This window comes from Panicum hallii, chromosome 2 (assembly GCF_002211085.1).
Source record: "Panicum hallii strain FIL2 chromosome 2, PHallii_v3.1, whole genome shotgun sequence".
Taxonomy (NCBI): domain Eukaryota; kingdom Viridiplantae; phylum Streptophyta; class Magnoliopsida; order Poales; family Poaceae; genus Panicum; species Panicum hallii.
The window spans coordinates 2,461,732-2,475,494 of record NC_038043.1 but is presented as its reverse complement, the minus strand read 5'-3'; the positions used below and the strand labels follow the sequence as shown (position 1 = coordinate 2,475,494).

The following is a 13,763-nucleotide window of genomic DNA, read 5'->3' as shown; positions in this document are numbered from 1 at the left end:
TTTGGAACATGGCAGTATGATGATCATCGTCCCTTCGCCAACAGCAATGGTGTCCAGGCTACATGCACAACAAATCTGAATTTTTGTATGTTTCAGGTTCCTATTTCTGCAGAGGAAACGGGTACAGGGATCGCAGAGAAAATCTTATCAACTTGTACAAGGAAACGGGTCCCTGTTGAATTTCTGCATGTTTGAGTATACATGTCTGCCGATTTTGGGCAACATTTTACGCGGTTGATGAACTGAATCGCTGGTCATGTGCGCGTCACGTGCGGAGCAGGTGTCCACCTCCGACGGGCGGCGGGATGGGGACAAGGACAGGGAATGGTCGGTGGGGATGTGCTCCGCCTTTCGCCGCCCCCTTTTTTCGCTTTTGTGACTCACGGCTTTGTGCCATTTCTAATCCTACGGCATGCGATCGAAGGTGTTCTACGCAGCGCCTGATCGTTTCACACTCGTACATGCACAAAGGGGGGACATGGAATCTTGATGGATCGAGCTGTCCATCACCTCCATGTCGACGATCCTCATCTTCATCTCGGACAGCTTTAAGGTGTGTGTCCATGGGCAAAAGGTGGGGAAAGTATTTTGCTTGATAGATTCCAGATCCCGTGTGGGGGATGTTGTTGTTTTTAACTTGGGGTTGATCTGCCCATAGGAACTTTGGGTTCACACGCGTTAGGGGAAATGAGAAGTTCAATGGTGATTCAGTGATCAAGCAAACAATGGTTGGTATAAACATCCAGGTTTGGAATCCTAACTCGACGTGAGGCCATGTTTGGCAGAGCTCCTGGAGCAGCTTCTAGGCTAAATCCAGAAGAAGCTCCGTCGCATAATTTTTCTGAAAGAAGTGATTTTATGCTTATTATGTGGAGTGATTCTCTGAAATAAACTAAAAAGTTGAGAGCCGAAAAAAAGTAGCTTCTTCTGATTCACTTCTTACACTAGATCCGTTTTTCATAAAGTTAATCTTAAAGAATCATAAATAATCACTTTCGGCCAGTGAATCACTTTTCTCAGAGAATCAGCTCTCATAGAGAATCAAAATCAGGTGGAGCTCTACTAAGGCCCTCAATTTAAAAAGGACTCTAAAACATACAACTATAGTAGACAAGAATACTAAAATTTAACATGTTAGTGGTGATTTGGCATGCTATATATATAGAAAAAATCTATTCTACACGCGCTTGTAGCTGCTCCTACATATATATCTCATGATGTAGGACGTATCTAACCTGAAAGGTATATACGAGATGTATATAATCATACTAGACCATCTATAATGATATATACGTTGGGTATGTGATCATACATAGAGTATACGTGGACATACTCAAATTTTATATACTAGTGTGTATATATATAGTTAATACTGTTTCCGTACTATTATACACATGCATTTTCCTGCAAGGGGATTGAATTATTACACACATGCACTAATCTTTATTCCAGCACAAATAGCATTCTTTCACAATACAAAAGTCAGCTGCTTGAACATGAAGGTAAGCACCTTTTACTCAGCACCCTACACTCTAGGCCGCTTTAATTCATTCTTCACGCAAAGATTAGGCAAGGAATTAGCATCAGCAACTATTCCTCTTAATCATTTCTAAACCGCGTGCCATGGAATTCCCCTCTCGAGTAAACATTGTCTATTTATAATGCTTCGCTTTTAAGTCCTAAACCACACAGACCCCTCACAGTCTCACACACACTGACACATCATCTGGCTATAGCTCCATGCAGCTGAAGCTCGGAGGTGCCTCGGCGTGGTTGAACCGCCCGGATCAGTAGATTGCCGGGAGGTGCTCGACTGACTGCCGACGTACCGGTCGATCGTGATGGCGGCGACGGCGAGGAAGCTGATCGTGGAGGTGGTGGAGGCGCGGGACCTGCTGCCCAAGGACGGGACCGGCACGTCGAGCCCCTACGCGCGCGCCGACTTCGACGGGCAGCGCCGGAAGACGCGCACGGTGACCAGGGACCTCAACCCGGCGTGGAACGAGGCGCTCGAGTTCGACTTCCCGGCCGCCGGCGTCGGCGTCGACCCCGTCGCGGGGGAGCCGCTCGAGGTCGCCGTGCTGCACGACGTCCGCGTCGGGCCCAGCCGGCGGAACAACTTCCTCGGCCGCGTCCGCCTCGACGCGCGCCAGTTCGTGCGCAAGGGCGAGGAGGCGCTCATCTACTTCCCGCTCCAGAAGAAGAGCCTCTTCAACTGGGTCCGCGGCGAGATCGGGCTCAAGGTCTACTACGTCGACGTGCCGCTCGCGCCGCCGGAGCCGGAGCCGGAGCCACCAGCCGCTGGTGACTCCGCTCCTGATGCCGCGGCGGCGGAAGCAGAAGCGCCGCCGCCGCCGGCCGATGCTCCTAAGGAGGCTTCTGCGGATGAGCCGCCGAAGGCGGAGCCGCCGGCGGACGCAGCTCCGGCGCAACAGCCGGAGCCGGCGGCAGAGGCAGCAGGCGGCGACGGATCCACCGCGGAGAAGCCACCTGAGGCTGACCCCGCAGCGGCGACCCCGGCACCGGAAGATGCACCCGTAATGACGGCAGAGGCGGTGGCACCGCCGGAGGAGAAGCCACCGGAAGAGGAGCCGGTGTTGAGCCAGCCACCGCAGCCGACGCCAACACCGATGCCGCGGCAGGTATCCATGCCTGTGCGAAGGCCGCAGCCGCCGCCTCCACCGGAGGAGCCGATGGAGCGGAGCAAGCACGATCTGGTGGACAAGATGCCGTACCTGTTCGTCCGGGTGGTGCGCGCGCGGGGGCTGCCCGCCGGCGCGCACCCGCACGTTCGCGTGGCCGCCGGCGGCATCCACGCGTCCACGCGGGAGGCACGCCGCGGCGCCTTCTTCGAGTGGGACCAGACCTTCGCGTTCGTGCGCGACCCGGACACCGATTCGCCGGGACCCACGCTCGAGGTCTCCGTCTGGGACCTCCCGCCCGACGCCGACGTATCCGTCGCCGATGATCGCCACTTCCTTGGCGGCCTCTGCTTCGACACCGCCGACGTGCACGCGCGGGACCCGCCGGACGGGCCTCTGGCGACGCAGTGGTACAGGCTCGAGGGCGGGCGCCGCCTCGGCGGCGCCGACCTCATGGTCGCCACGTGGGCGGGCACGCAGGCCGACGAGGCCTTCGCCGACGCGTGGAAGGCGGATTCCCCGGCGGCGACCTCGGCCGCGGTCGCTGCCACATCGCGCGCCAAGGTTTACGTCTCGCCGAAGCTCTGGCTCCTGCGCCTCACCGTCATCGAGGCGCAGGACACGCTCACGGCGCCGCCTCCCCGCGACGCCGGCATCGCGGTGCGCGCCACGCTGGGCTTCCAGGCGCTCAAGACGCGCACCACGCCGGTGGCGCGCAACGGAGGGCCCGCGTGGAACGAGGACCTGCTCTTCGTCGCCGCCGAGCCGTTCACCGACGACGACTGCCTCGTCATCTCCCTCGAGGTGCGCCACGGCAAGGAGGCCTTCCCTGTCGGCTCGGCCAGCATCTCACTCGCCACCATCGAGCGGCGCGTCGACGACAGGAAGGTGGCGTCCAAATGGCTCGACCTCCTACCGTCCGACGAGGCCGCGAAGAGAGTCGGGAAGAAGGCGGCGATGCACATGCACGGAGGGCGGCTGCACGTGCGCGTGTGCCTCGACGGCGGCTACAACGTCGCCGACGAGCCGTCGTACGCGTGCAGCGACTTCCGGCCGTCGGCGCGGCAGCTCTGGCACCCACCCCTTGGCGTCGTGGAGCTAGGCATCATCGGCTGCAAGGGCCTCCTGCCGATGCGCACCGCCGACGGCAAGGGCTGCACGGACGCGTACGCCGTGGCCAAGTACGGCCCCAAGTGGGCGCGCACGCGCACCATCGCCGACAGCTTCGACCCGGCCTGGAACGAGCAGTACACGTGGCCGGTGTACGACCCCTGCACCGTGCTCACTGTCGGCGTGTTCGACGACCCGCCGCCGGCGCAGCCGTCAGACGGCGGCGGGAAGGACGCCGCCGCCGCGGCGTGCTCGCGGCCGATGGGGAAGGTGAGGGTACGGCTGTCCACGCTGGAGCTCGGCCGCGTGTACCGTGGCCTGTACCCGCTCATCATGATGCTGCCCACCGGCGCGAAGCGGATGGGCGATGTCGAGCTGGCCATCCGCTTCGCGACGTCCGCGTCGACGCTCGACGTGCTGCACACGTACGGCCGCCCGGCGCTGCCGGCGATGCACCACCTGCGGCCCGTCCCGGCGGTGCATCGCGAGGCGCTGCGGCTGGCCGCGGCGCGCATCTCGGCGGCGCACCTGGCGCGGTCGGAGCCGCCGCTGCGGCGCGAGGTGGCGACGTGGATGCTGGACGCCGCGGAGCCGCGCGGGTTCAGCATGCGCAAGCTGCGCGCCAACTGGAACCGCGCCGCCGCCGCGCTCTCCTGGGTCGCCGACGCGGCGCGCTGGGTGGAGGACACCCGGTCGTGGCGCAACCCGACGGCGACCGCGATGGCGCACGCCGTGCTGGTCCTCCTCGCGTGGCACCCGGACCTCGTCGTGCCGACGGTCACGCTCCACGTCGCCGCCGTGGGAGTGTGGAAGTACAGGCGCAGGCCGCGCGCGCCGGCGGCGCACCCGTGCGTGCGCGCGTCCATGGCGGAGGCGCCCGACAGGGAGGAGCTGGACGAGGAGTTCGACACGATCCCGAGCGCGAGGCCGCCGGAGGTGGTGCGGGCGCGGTACGACCGCGCCAGGATGGTGGGCGCGCGGCTGCAGCAGATGGTCGGCGACGTCGCGACGCAGGCGGAGAGGCTGCAGGCGCTCGTGTCGTGGCGCGACCCGCGCGCCACGGGGATGTTCGTCGCGCTGTGCGTCCTCGTGGCCATGGTGCTGTACATGGTGCCGATCAAGATGGTGGCCGTGGTCGCCGGGTTCTACTACCTCCGGCACCCGATGTTCCGGGACCGGATGCCGGCGCCGGTGATCAACTTCTTCCGGCGGCTGCCTTCCATGTCTGAGCGAATCATGTAGGAGCAAGCAAGCAGTAGAAACGTGGCATCAGGTGGCCAGTGACAGTAAGGCAAGCGCCGATTTCTGGAGAGACGAGAGATCACATAGGAAGTAATGGCGTAATAAGCAGTACCAGTTGTACTTTAGCAGCAACATGTTAATGTTTCTCTTCTGATTTCCATCCATGCTTGAACAGAATAAAGCAATTTCTTTCAATTTATACTTCTTGGGTTTTTAACGCTTTGTTTGCAGTAGGAAGGTTGAACTCGATTCAATGCAATTGATGCATGATTCAGAATACAGTGAAATTTGTTGGAAACAAATGAGCTTAAGTGCAAAGCTTGCAACAAACTTCATTGCTTTGATTGGATTGCAATTTGCAATAGTTGCACATAATTGGACCTATTGTTTATCGAATTTACAAGAAAAATGCCAGCAGTACATCACTGCTAGGACATGAACCGTGGCTAATGCAGATCTTATAGAAACACAGGCAGACAGGGTACCACTCCTAAAAGAGAGAAGAAAAGGCAGTTTTGATGTCTGGGAGTAGATAGACACAGATGACCTAGTATGACTTCGCAAAAATCGCAACTTCCTCTGCGGGGTTGCCAGTCATGAAGCATTTCTTGGAGCCCTCCGGCTGCTCGAACGGGTAGCACCTGATGGTGGCGCTGGTCTCTTCTTTCACCTTCAGTTCGTCAGCATCGCTGAAGTTTACCCAGACCAATCATATTGCCAACATTCAACAGATAATGACTAATGCATGTTATACAACATGAAAATGCAGACAACATTCGAGGGAAAAAAAATGGTGATAGACATGGTTTACCAAAGTTAACCTACCTAGCTGACCAAGGGCCTCTAGCCCACTTCCCTTCAGCAATGGCTTCCTTCAGCTGTCCATATGAGCTTACATCAACTATGTTACTGCAAGAGTTAACCGTTGGCTCAGATTGGAGTACTGTTTGAAATGGGTGAGTGCAAAGGCAGTGATACAAAGGAACCTTCTCTAACATGTAAACTAGCAAGATACTGTAATTTTTATGTAACCAACAATTATGGTGGCACTAAAACACTTGTGCCCATGGATAAAGTTGATTTGCAGATGGCAATCAACAAGCAATGGAGATTAAAAAGAATGTGTTTAAGATATGATATACTTATATTGGAAACAAATACCTATCACGGAATGTGATGGCTTTCTGCAAAAGGGATGCTTGTATATCCTCTAGACGACCCTTTATATGGTTCACCAATATTGAAGGGTCCATGGACACTCCAAACTCCTTTCCTTGCTTTCCAGGGACATCACGCCTAGAAACCACAACACTCTTATTTGTGACATCACGAGGACCAATCTCTATTCTTACAGGAATCCCCTATGAAAAGAAATACAAGGAAATGTGAGAAACAAGTTCACATAAATGAATGAGTAGAGAAATAAATTCCTTCCAGATTGATTTAGTTATAACAAATCCCAAATTCCATAAACAAAACAGCACTACATGCAGAAAGTTAACTGTTGCATCTTAATTTCATTAGATTGTGTTTAATCCAATATAATTGGCATAGGAAAATACATCATTTTTCGTAAATGAATGAAACAAATGTGCTAGCAAAATAAAGTAATGGTCTCAAGCAGGTTTTGATGTACATCAGCCATAGCCATCCAACACAGGCTGATAAATCGTCAAATTAATATAGATATGAATTTCATGATGGAAGCATACAGATATCAATATATCATAATCAGAATCAGCATAAAGAATCAGGTTTCCACTATAAAAGCAGAAGCAATTACTTTCATCTCATAATGGTTGAACTTCCATCCTGGTGTCCGCAGTTCTGAGTCATCCACTTTGACTCTAATTCCTGCTTCTTTGAGTATTTTTTGGACTGAATCTACAGCTTCCAGAACAGCAGCCTTCTCATCACCCTTTTTCCATATCGGTACTATTATGACCTGAATCAAACAGGAACATTCTTAGATTGCATTGTTTAAACCTTTTTTAAAAGATTAATAGTAGCACAAGAAACAGAGAAAGGAAGACTAGGTTAATCAGATAGAAGGGTTTTCTGCACATAGAAGTAAGTAAATGATCAACAGGACAGAAAAGAGAGAGACCTGAATGGGTGCAATCTTTGGAGGAAGCATTAGCCCAGCATCATCACCATGAGTCATGATAATCCCACCAACGAACCGCGTACTAATAGCCCAAGAGGTCTGCCAGACGTGTTCAATTTGACCATTTTCATCCATAAACTGCAGACAACAGAAAAAAAAATCAAACTGTCATCAAGTGCTAAAGCAATATCTGGAAAACAAGAAACAATTGAAAGGAACCAAATCCAATCCTTGTGATGATTCCTTCTGAAATTGGAAACTTGAAGTTGACTATAGCAGCCATAACATACAAATCTATGTGTAAAATGGAATTAGCACATGATGTATGCAGAACATGAAGATGGTTAGTAAAAGGCAACCTGTGTTCCAAAAGCTCGCGAAAAGTTCTGGCCGAGGTTGTGACTAGTCCCAGCTTGTAAGGCCTTCTTGTCACCCATCATAGCCTCTATAGTGTAGGTCTGATTAGCGCCAGCAAATGTCTCTACCCTTGATTTCCTACCTGGTATGACTGGTATTGCAGCTTGCTCATAGGCAAACTTGGTATATACATCAATCATCTGCATCGCCTGCAGAGAAATAAAATTGGAACAGATGAGGTAGTACATCAGAACCTTTCCCTGTGCCATTGCATGCGGTTTTGAAAATTCAATGACATAAGCAGCAGCAACTTGGAAAATGAGAAGACAGACCTCCTTCTCTGCCTCCTCAAGGGTAGCATGTGCAGTATGACCTTCTTGCCACAAAAATTCAAGAGTTCGGATAAATGGTTTTGTCCTCATTTCCCATCTTGTCACATTAGCCCACTAGGTCAATAAGAACTATTTAGTAACATGAATGATAGTTGGCCTCTACTAATCTAAGTTTGCCAACAAAGTTACCTGGTTAATCATGAGAGGAAGATCACGGTAGCTCTGAATCCATTTGGTGAACATGTGGTTTACAATGGTCTCACTTGTTGGTCTTACCTACAAAGCCCTCAAGAACAGAAGTTCAAAAGTTCAGCTACAGAGGCAATCTAGTCAAGTAGGCATACCATCAAGCCATTAAATATCAATATTCATAGTTCCTTGTTCCAACAAAAACTGTAATCTATACTAATTTACCCATAAGAGTATGAGACTAGATAAAAGTATTACCACAAGCTTTTCCTCTAGTTCTTTTCCTCCTCCAATGGTGACCAGTGCAAGCTCCGGACTAAACCCTTCGACATGACTAGCTTCCTTCTCTATGAATGAGTACGGAATGAACTGATACAATACAAGGGCCAAACATAAGAAACCATAAATAAGGAAGTGGAAACTATGGAGCCTAATGCAGATAAAGAATGAGGTTATCACTTCATGAAAAAAATTGTAACATGAAACAAGGAAAATGTATGATGAAGAGACCTAGTTAAAACTTAAAAGGAAGACAATGACCACAGATAGATCTAGAGCATCAAATTTGGACCCATGCAACTCTATACAAGACAATATATCTGACTTTCCTAGAGTTCATTTGCATAGGCATATGCTATATTATATGGAGCATGCTTCCATTACTATACTGAATTCCAGCCAAGAGTCAACAGAACAAAATTTCATCATGACAATGTCAAAAGTCAGCTTTGATTAGCAACTTTGTTCCTTTTCAGATTAAATATATTTTTGCATCCAAAAGCATGTTAACAGCAGCTAACATTAGCATTGAACACTTCAAGAGTAAAGCATATGTCACCCCTCAAAGGCAGAACTACACTTTATCAAACTTCATTTGGGCAGTTAGGTACAAGCCTTTCCAGAACCTAGTAGCAATGCAAGATGGAATTTGTTGCATTAACAGGTGGTATATCCTAAAAATAATCTAACATTGCAAAAAGAGCGGCAGAAGCAATTTTACTATTTGATCAATAAAAACATTTTCTTTAGCACTCAGTCCTGCCCAGAAGAAGAATATCAGAAACAGATGGGCCGTGGTGTGCGAACCTGAGGGAAGTACATGTTGCTGTGCCCTGTTTCCTTGAATTTCACATTCAGATAATCCTGTAATAAACAAACAACAAAAACATTCACGCACTGAAGAAGTAACACTGAAAAGCATCCTAGAATAAGAGGAGATTTAAAATTTCAAGCTAACTAGTATGTCAAAACTTGTGAAGTTATGTGTAGCTTAGCTTCCATTACTGCACTGCATGATTGCAAGAACCCACTGTACAGAAATGTATAAGCTTCACACCAACAGCACAAAATGCCCACGTTCTTCCCACCGAATTCCAAAAAACCATTCAACAAAAAATAGTAGGTAACAATAAGATGCTAAAAGTGGGCCATTTTGATGAATGGGTACTTTAAGTTGCCACCAGTACATACACTCTATAACTACAACCACGCTTCAAATTTCAAACTGCACAAATATAGATCAACAGCAGTGAGTAGAGCTACGCAGTGATTCGGTCTTTACGACACAGGAGCAGCACCCGTAGTCATTCTTTCTTCTTTTATTTAACCATCAGCAATGTTAGCATCAAGCACGCGACCAGAGGCATAAACGCGTGCAAACACAAGAGTAAGCACGCAGGACGGCGCTTGGGGAAGGAGGGGCACAAGAGCACTGACCTGGATGGCCTCCCAGATGGCGTACCCGTAGGGGCGGATGACCATGGTGCCCCTGACGGGCCCGTAGTCCGCGAGCTCGGCGGCAGCGATCACGTCCGTGTACCAGGCGTTGAAGTCCACCGACCGCGGCGTCACCTGCCCTTCCCTGTCCCCGCCGCGGGTCTCCGCGGCCTCCGGCGCCGCAGCTCCCGCAGCCGCCGAAGCTTGTCCCCTGGACGCGGCGGGGGCCGTGAGCCTCGCCGCCGGCAGACGGCGCCGGAGCAGGGGCTTGGACGGCGAGAGCAGCGAGGGGAGGCGCAGCAGCGACGCCATTGTGGGGATTTGCCTGGATTGGGGTTCTGCCCTGGGCAAACGCTAGTGCTTTAGCCAATTAGTCTTAATGGGTTGGGCTAAAATGGGCCTTTTGTTGGGCCGTCACTCAAATTACCGGGAAACAGCCCAGGTTAACAAACGGCCGCCACCGTTCCGCCGCCGCTTCGTAGTCGCCGGAGGAGGACGAAGGCTCGGCGAGAGGAGAGGGGCAGAGGGAGGAGGGACAACGGGAAGCGGAGAAAGGCGACTTGGGTTTGGATCGCTACCCTTGCCTTGCTAATCTTCATTGGCGCTGCAGCTGTAAGTCTCTCATGGCTTCTTTGCATTCCTGGGGACTCATCGCTCTTCTCTCGGGGTCAGGTTCCGCCTTTGGGCGACGCCGTAACTGCTCCAGGATTATTAGGGGTTCAGGTGTGGAGAGTGAGATGGGAACAGCGTCGTATTTTTTTTTCTTTCCTGAAATAAATTGGGAATAGGTCGACGCAAGAATTATGTCTGACAACTCACTGTTTGCTTCCACGCATTGAGACCTTCCAACTCACCAAGAACAGCACAACCGCATCGTTGCATCCTGCTTCGCTATCCGGATTCAGGGTGCGTTCGTTTCCGGGTACCTAAAGTTTAGAGGGGTCACATCAAAGAGAATCTTATCATTTAGAAGTATTAAATAAAGTCTAATTACAAAACTAATTGCAGAACCCCAGAGCTAATTCGCGAGACGAATCTAATGAGGTATATTAATTCATGATTAGCGGATGATTACTGTAGCATCACTGTGGCAAATTATGGATTAATTAGGCTCATTAAATTTGTCTCGCGAATTAGCACCCATCTGTGTAAAAAGTTTTATAATTAGACTTTATTTAATACTTCTAAATGATAAGATTCTTTTTGATGTGATAGGTCTAAAATTTAGAGGCTGGGAAACGAACACACCCTCGGTTATTTTCCTATTGATAAGCTAACGACTACCGATTTCTCCTCCACATGTTGTAATTTGCCAATGCATTAGTCCTATTCCAAGAATGAGATCAGAAGTCCGCCACCCCCGCGTTGCTCCAGTGTGGGCGACACGGGCGGGCATCCCGGCGCCGCAGCCACCCCCTCCCTCCTCCCTTCCCTTCGCCGCGCCGCCACCCGAGCCGGTTGCCAGAAGTTCGTGCGGCCCGCAAGGATGGCGGCAACGGGGCAGCCCTGTCCCCTTTGTGTTCAGGCCGGCGCGGCCGCTTTGGTCGCCGGAGGGGTGAGGCTCGTGGCGGCGCCGACGAGGAAGGCTGGATCCAGCACCAGCGAGTGTGGATCCGGTGTCCCCGCAGACGGATCTGCCAGCGGTGGCTGCTCCCAAGCGTAGCGGCGGTGCAGCGAGTGGTGGCTGCATGTGGAGGTGGTGTGACAGCGCAGAGAGTGGAGGCGGCTTGGCAGCGCGAGAGGCCGTGCGGTGTCAGCGGGCGCTGGCGCGGTAGTGTTGACCGAGGAGGCGGCCTGCCGGCTTTGCGCCAGCGCGGCTGGGCTAGCCATGCGCTCTCGACGGCGGTCGCGGTAAGCGGGTGTGGAGCTTGCAGGGAGCGGAGTCCGCGTGCGGGGCGTGGAGGTGGTTGCGTGGCAGCAGTGTGCGGGTCGCTCGGCGATGCCTGTGTGGCGGCGGTGACAGACGGTCCGAGAGGCGAGGTTGGTGGTGGTGGTGGCCATGGTTGGCAGTGAGATGAGCTTGTGGCGGCTGCGGGCAGGTGGGTGCTGGGAGAAATCCTGCTCGGCGGTAAGCTGAGCCGACAACGGCGATGCCTTGGGCGTCGTATTTCTGTTGAGGACGTTGTCAAGGCATTCTCCTCGCTTCAATGGTGGATTTCTCTGGGTGAAAACCTTGCCCATCTCGGGCGGGCGGTATTGACGCGGTTTAGCGTCACGTTCTTCCTGAGGATGCCGTCTTTGTTGCAGTGCACTAGAGCCTTCACTGGTTGGTTTGACGGCGAGCGGCCATGTCGGTGCTAGACCCCAACCTTGATGTATGGGTCCAGGTGGTATAATGGGCGGACACCAAGTCATGGACTTGAGGGGCGGGTGTACAAGATGGCAAATGGTGGCCAAGCAGTGGACGTTACCGAGTGTTGGGAGGGCAGGACCTCTGCTTGGCGTTTGAGGGTGACAGTTTGGCCGGACAGTGCACTAGAGGTGACCACGAAGTTGACAGAGGCCGGCATGGTAGGAGGAGGCTGGCGGAGGTGCCTTGCCAATGTGACCGTGCGGTGGTGGTCTTTTTCTTGGTTGCTGGAAGCCCGTGCAACATTTCTGCTTCTTCGACAAGTCGACTGGGTGGCTTGGACTCCAAAAATGTTCTATCAGATCTTGGTGGACGTTGTGCAGCAGATGGATGGCCAGATGAGCTATTCGAGTATCGATTTGAAAGCTTGCAGCGACCTACGGTGGTCAGCCCTGCTCGGCAGGTGTTGGTCCGGTGTAGGGCAACTTCATGAGGAGACGCAAGCGGACTTGATAGCTTGGTAGCGACACAGCTTGCAGCAGATCATGGCAGCTAACCCTGCATGACAGTAGCTAGTCTGGTGTGGGACATCGTCGCCAATGATGGCGCTGGTGGTGACAATGGTTTATCCTCTGAGGGCATTCGCCGTGGTGATGGTGATGGTGGTGCGTTTCTGGTGCTCGAGCGATGGCGATGTCGGTGGTGCGCTGCCCCAATCCAACCTTTGTGGTGCGGTGCCGATGTCCCAATCCGACCCGCTGGTTGTTAGTTGCTTTTTTTAGTTTCTCTTTATTTTGCCTGATTATGGCTTTCTAAGGATATAGTCTTGTATTTTTCTGGAAACGCATATGCTTCGTTCAAAAATAAAATGAGATAAGAAAGTCTGTGACAATCTTCTTTTATGATGCCTCTGCTAGGTGCTTGGTTTTAAATGATTTTTTCTGGACCGAAACATGAAACTGCATCATAGTAGAAAAGAAAAATGAATCATACATGTTTTACAATTTCTCTTGTTTACAAAACAGGCTTCTTGGAATTAATCCTCCCAGGGCATTGTAGATTGTACCACGAATCCGAAATTCGATGATTTCCTTGAACCATCAGTGCTCCTAGATGAGACAAACTACCAAGAGGGTTTCAGGATGGGCTACGCCGCTGGCTTGGTATCAGGAAAGGAAGAGGGGAGGAAGCTTGGCCTGAATATGGGTTTTCAGGTGGGCGAAGTACTGGGCTTCTATCAGAGCTGCTTAGACATCTGGATCGCAGCAGCTCACATCAACCACGATGCATTCTCGGACCGCATGAAGAAGAATCTTGAGCAGATGGCTGCACTTCTGAGCAGCTACCCTATAGACGATCCAGAGAATGAGCAAATTCAGGAAATCATGGGGAAAGTAAGGCTAAAGTTCAGAATTATTACTGCAAGCTTGGGTGTGAAGTTGGAGCATGGAAGTCAGTCAAAGTCACTGAAACAGAGTTTTGAGGATCTGTAGGTGGTGAGCAATGAGCATTACTGCAAGCTTGGGAGTGAAACTGGAGTATGAAGGTCGATCCAATCCAAGTCACAGAAGCAGGGTATTGAGTATCTGTAGTAAGTTAGCAAAGAAGTTGATTTTTCTTGTGGATCATCGAATCTTCTGAATTTCCGTTGTGTTGAAATTTGCAAATGGAGAGCTTTGATTCTCATATGTCCAATTCTGTATCAGATGCTATGATTATAAAAGAATCAGATAAGGGGACCATTACTTCTTCTTCTCCTTTTTTGCGGATACTTCTGA

General features: G+C 51.6%; 2 protein-coding genes across 2 annotated transcripts; one reads left to right on the top strand and one right to left on the bottom strand.

Moving 5' to 3' along the window:
- Positions 1-1,628: 1,628 nt before the first annotated feature.
- On the top strand, positions 1,629-5,211 carry LOC112880733 (protein QUIRKY-like). The gene has a single exon (XM_025945484.1). It carries the CDS (start codon positions 1,842-1,844, stop codon positions 4,992-4,994), a length of 3,153 nt encoding a protein of 1,050 aa, XP_025801269.1. The 5' UTR covers positions 1,629-1,841; the 3' UTR covers positions 4,995-5,211.
- Positions 5,212-5,296: 85 nt separating this feature from the next.
- On the bottom strand, positions 5,297-10,031 carry LOC112880734 (proline--tRNA ligase, chloroplastic/mitochondrial). The gene is made up of 11 exons (XM_025945485.1): positions 9,696-10,031; positions 9,066-9,122; positions 8,238-8,348; positions 7,980-8,066; positions 7,791-7,904; positions 7,461-7,667; positions 7,102-7,239; positions 6,778-6,939; positions 6,156-6,355; positions 5,820-5,903; positions 5,297-5,683 (listed from the first exon to the last, which is right to left on the bottom strand). Exons 1-11 carry the CDS (start codon positions 10,005-10,007, stop codon positions 5,542-5,544), a joined length of 1,614 nt encoding a protein of 537 aa, XP_025801270.1. The 5' UTR covers positions 10,008-10,031; the 3' UTR covers positions 5,297-5,541.
- Between the last annotated feature and the right edge of the window lie 3,732 nt (positions 10,032-13,763).

What these genes read in the sequence shown, in the direction of transcription:
- LOC112880733 (XM_025945484.1), top strand. Translation starts at nt 1,842, where the DNA reads ATGGCGGCGACGGCGAGGAAGCTGATCGTGGAGGTGGTGGAGGCGCGG.
- LOC112880734 (XM_025945485.1), bottom strand. Translation starts at nt 10,007, where the DNA reads ATGGCGTCGCTGCTGCGCCTCCCCTCGCTGCTCTCGCCGTCCAAGCCC. An exon ending in TTGAGGAGGCAGAGAAGGAG is followed by an intron (nt 7,668 to 7,790) that starts GTCTGTCTTCTC and finishes ATTTCTCTGCAG; the next exon opens with GCGATGCAGATGATTGATGT. An exon ending in CGCGAGCTTTTGGAACACAG is followed by an intron (nt 7,240 to 7,460) that starts GTTGCCTTTTAC and finishes TGTTGTCTGCAG; the next exon opens with TTTATGGATGAAAATGGTCA.